At 43.7% G+C, this 2628-nt stretch overlaps 1 protein-coding gene across 1 annotated transcript; it reads left to right on the plus strand.

The window, feature by feature from the left end:
* Positions 1-173: 173 nt before the first annotated feature.
* On the plus strand, positions 174-1894 carry LOC107103382 (zinc-binding protein A33-like). Its single transcript, XM_015403074.1, has 2 exons — positions 174-268; positions 422-1894. The coding sequence occupies exon 2, from the start codon at positions 439-441 to the stop codon at positions 1801-1803; it is 1365 nt and encodes a 454-aa protein (XP_015258560.1). The 5' UTR covers positions 174-268; positions 422-438; the 3' UTR covers positions 1804-1894.
* The last annotated feature ends 734 nt before the right edge of the window (positions 1895-2628 follow it).

Below are 2628 nucleotides of genomic sequence, written 5' to 3' on the forward strand. Positions count from 1 at the left end.
TTCCATATGCACCGTCACCACTGTTATTCAAGATCATCAAGCTTATAAAACATGCCAGTAATCTGTCGCCATGCCTCTTTTATTCTTTCCCTGTAATTAAGACATCACATTCTTTCCACCTGCAAGTCTGAACTGTTTGCCATGTTTGCTTAGTGCGCCTCCCATGGAAGGTGTGTTGACCCAATCCGTCCCTGCAGCTTGTTTTTGTTAAAAGCGTGCTAAAACTGAAAGTGAAAACGCTTCACATTCGACCTGCAAGAAAAAAAAGGTAAGTTTGCTTCCTTGCTGCTCCCCAAAAGTGTGAGACATTTATACCATTGAATCAAATTCAGCAACTGAATGAAAGGATGTGAATTAGGAGAGGAAAGGTGTTGCAACAGGAAAGCTTCCTGGTTTAACTTTCCATCTGCTCTGTTTGCAGCTTCGCTCAGAGAGAAAATGGCTTCCTGTGCTGAAAGAGACCTGACCTGTCCCATCTGCCACGACATCTTCAGGGATCCCGTTGTCCTGTCGTGCAGTCACAGCTTCTGCCAAGCATGCGTTCACTCATGGTGGAGGGAAAAGCTAATAAAGGAGTGTCCCCTTTGTAAGGAGATGCCTCTGACTAACCCCCCTGTGAGCCTAACGCTAAAGAAGCTATGTGAAGCTATTCAACAGGAGGAAAAACCAAAGCATCTCTGCAGTCTGCACGCCGAGAAACTCAAACTGTTCTGCCTGGATCACCAGCAGTCTGTCTGTGTGGTCTGTCGAGACTCAAAAGCACACATCAACCACAGGTTCGTGCCCATCAATGAAGCTGCAGCAGATCACAGAGAGAAGCTCCGGGAATCCCTGATTACCTTACAGCACACGCTAAAAACCTTGGAGCGAGCTAAAGGGAGATGTGATCAAAACGCCAAACACATTAAGGTCCAAAACAGGAACACGGAGAAGCAGATCAAGGAAGAGTTTAAGAAACTGCACCAGTTTCTGCAGGAGCAGGAGGAGGCCCGGATCTCTGCTCTGAGGGAGGAGGAGAAGCAGAAAAGTAGAGCAACGAGGGACGAATCTGAAGCTCTGAGCAGAAACATCACCCTTATTTCAAGAACAATTAGACAAACAGAGAAGGAACTAAAAGCTGAAAATGTCTCCTTCCTGCAGGCCTACAAAGACACTGTAAAAAGAATAGAACAGTGCCACCTGCTGGACAGTCCTGAACCATCACCTGGAGCCCTGATAGATGTGGCAAAACATCTGGGCAACCTTAGCTTTAACATCTGGAGCAACATGAAGGAAGCTGTCTGCTTCTCCGCTGTGGTTCTGGATCCTAACACGGCTCACCCTGAACTGACCCTGTCTGAAGATCTGACCTGCGTGACCCATGGAGAGAAACAGAAGCTTCCAGACAACCCAGAGCGGCTCGACCAGCGTCATCTGGTTCTGGGCTCTGAGGGGTTTACATCCGGGACCTACAGCTGGGATGTTGAGGTTGGGGACAGACCCAGCTGGGAGCTGGGTCTATCGGCAGAGTCTGTGGACAGGAAGGGCAGCGTCAGGTCTGGGTCATGGGGAATCAGGTTCGATGGAAGCTATAAAGCCACGGCCCCTCCAGGTCAAAGTTCTCTCAACATCGGGAAACCGAGCAGGATCCGAATCCAGCTGGACTGGGACAGGGGAAAGCTCTCATTCTCTGACCCTGAAAGCGGTTCCCACATCCACACATTCAGCCACAGCTTTAATGAGAAACTCTTTCCATACTTTAGCGTTGAGAAGGGGCAACAGCTGAAACTATTAGCTAAGAAAATCTCTGCAGCTGTTGATTAATGGCTCTCTCTGCTTTTTCTCATAGTAGCTTCATCTGGTCTGTTCCTGTTTGGCTGTGACTCCATCCTGGAGAGAAATATCAGCTGTGCTGCTGCCANAAAAAAAAAAAAAAAAAAAAAAAAATGGACTTTTGTACACTGAAAAAAATCGAAATCTAGATATGTCATTTTTTCTTAAAATAAGAGCTTTTGATCTTGGATTGAGGAGGTAAAAGAGACATCTTGCCAATGGAACAAGATAATTTACATTTAAAATAGGAGAAAACAATGTATTTCTTATTTCTAAATATCTTATTTTAAGAGTGAAAATACTCCTTCCATTGGCAAACTATCTCATTTACCTACTAAAATAAAAGATAAAAGGAGTAAATTTAGGAAATCTTTACTTATTTCTAGATCATTTTTCCAGTGTAAAGACATGTGAGATGTAGTGCTGATATTGTTTTTGACCAGTCTTCTATAAAGTTTGTATGTTTGGGAGAAATCAAATAAAACTAAAAAAAAAATGAATAAATAAAAGAGAGATTATGAAAAGATATCATCAAAAAGCTGAAACAATCTCACATTTGGTGGTGTTTTTGTGCTGGATTTTTTATTTATTTATTTATTTATTTTTTGTTTCGGCCCTTTTCATTTGAATGAACCTTTCCAGAGGTAACCAACGGACGTGACATCCCCGTGCACCCCCTGTGCTGCTTTTACCCTAATTGATAAAACAGCTTTAAAACAAAAGCAGCACAAACCAAACATTTTGCTGCACAAACATAGCTGGGGGTGCAAATGAAAAGCCTAAACCTCTCCGGCAGGCTCAGACTGGGAACTATTT

The sequence above is a fragment of the Cyprinodon variegatus genome, unplaced genomic scaffold (genome assembly GCF_000732505.1).
Source record: "Cyprinodon variegatus isolate N-32 unplaced genomic scaffold, C_variegatus-1.0 Scaffold1436, whole genome shotgun sequence".
NCBI classification, from domain to species: domain Eukaryota; kingdom Metazoa; phylum Chordata; class Actinopteri; order Cyprinodontiformes; family Cyprinodontidae; genus Cyprinodon; species Cyprinodon variegatus.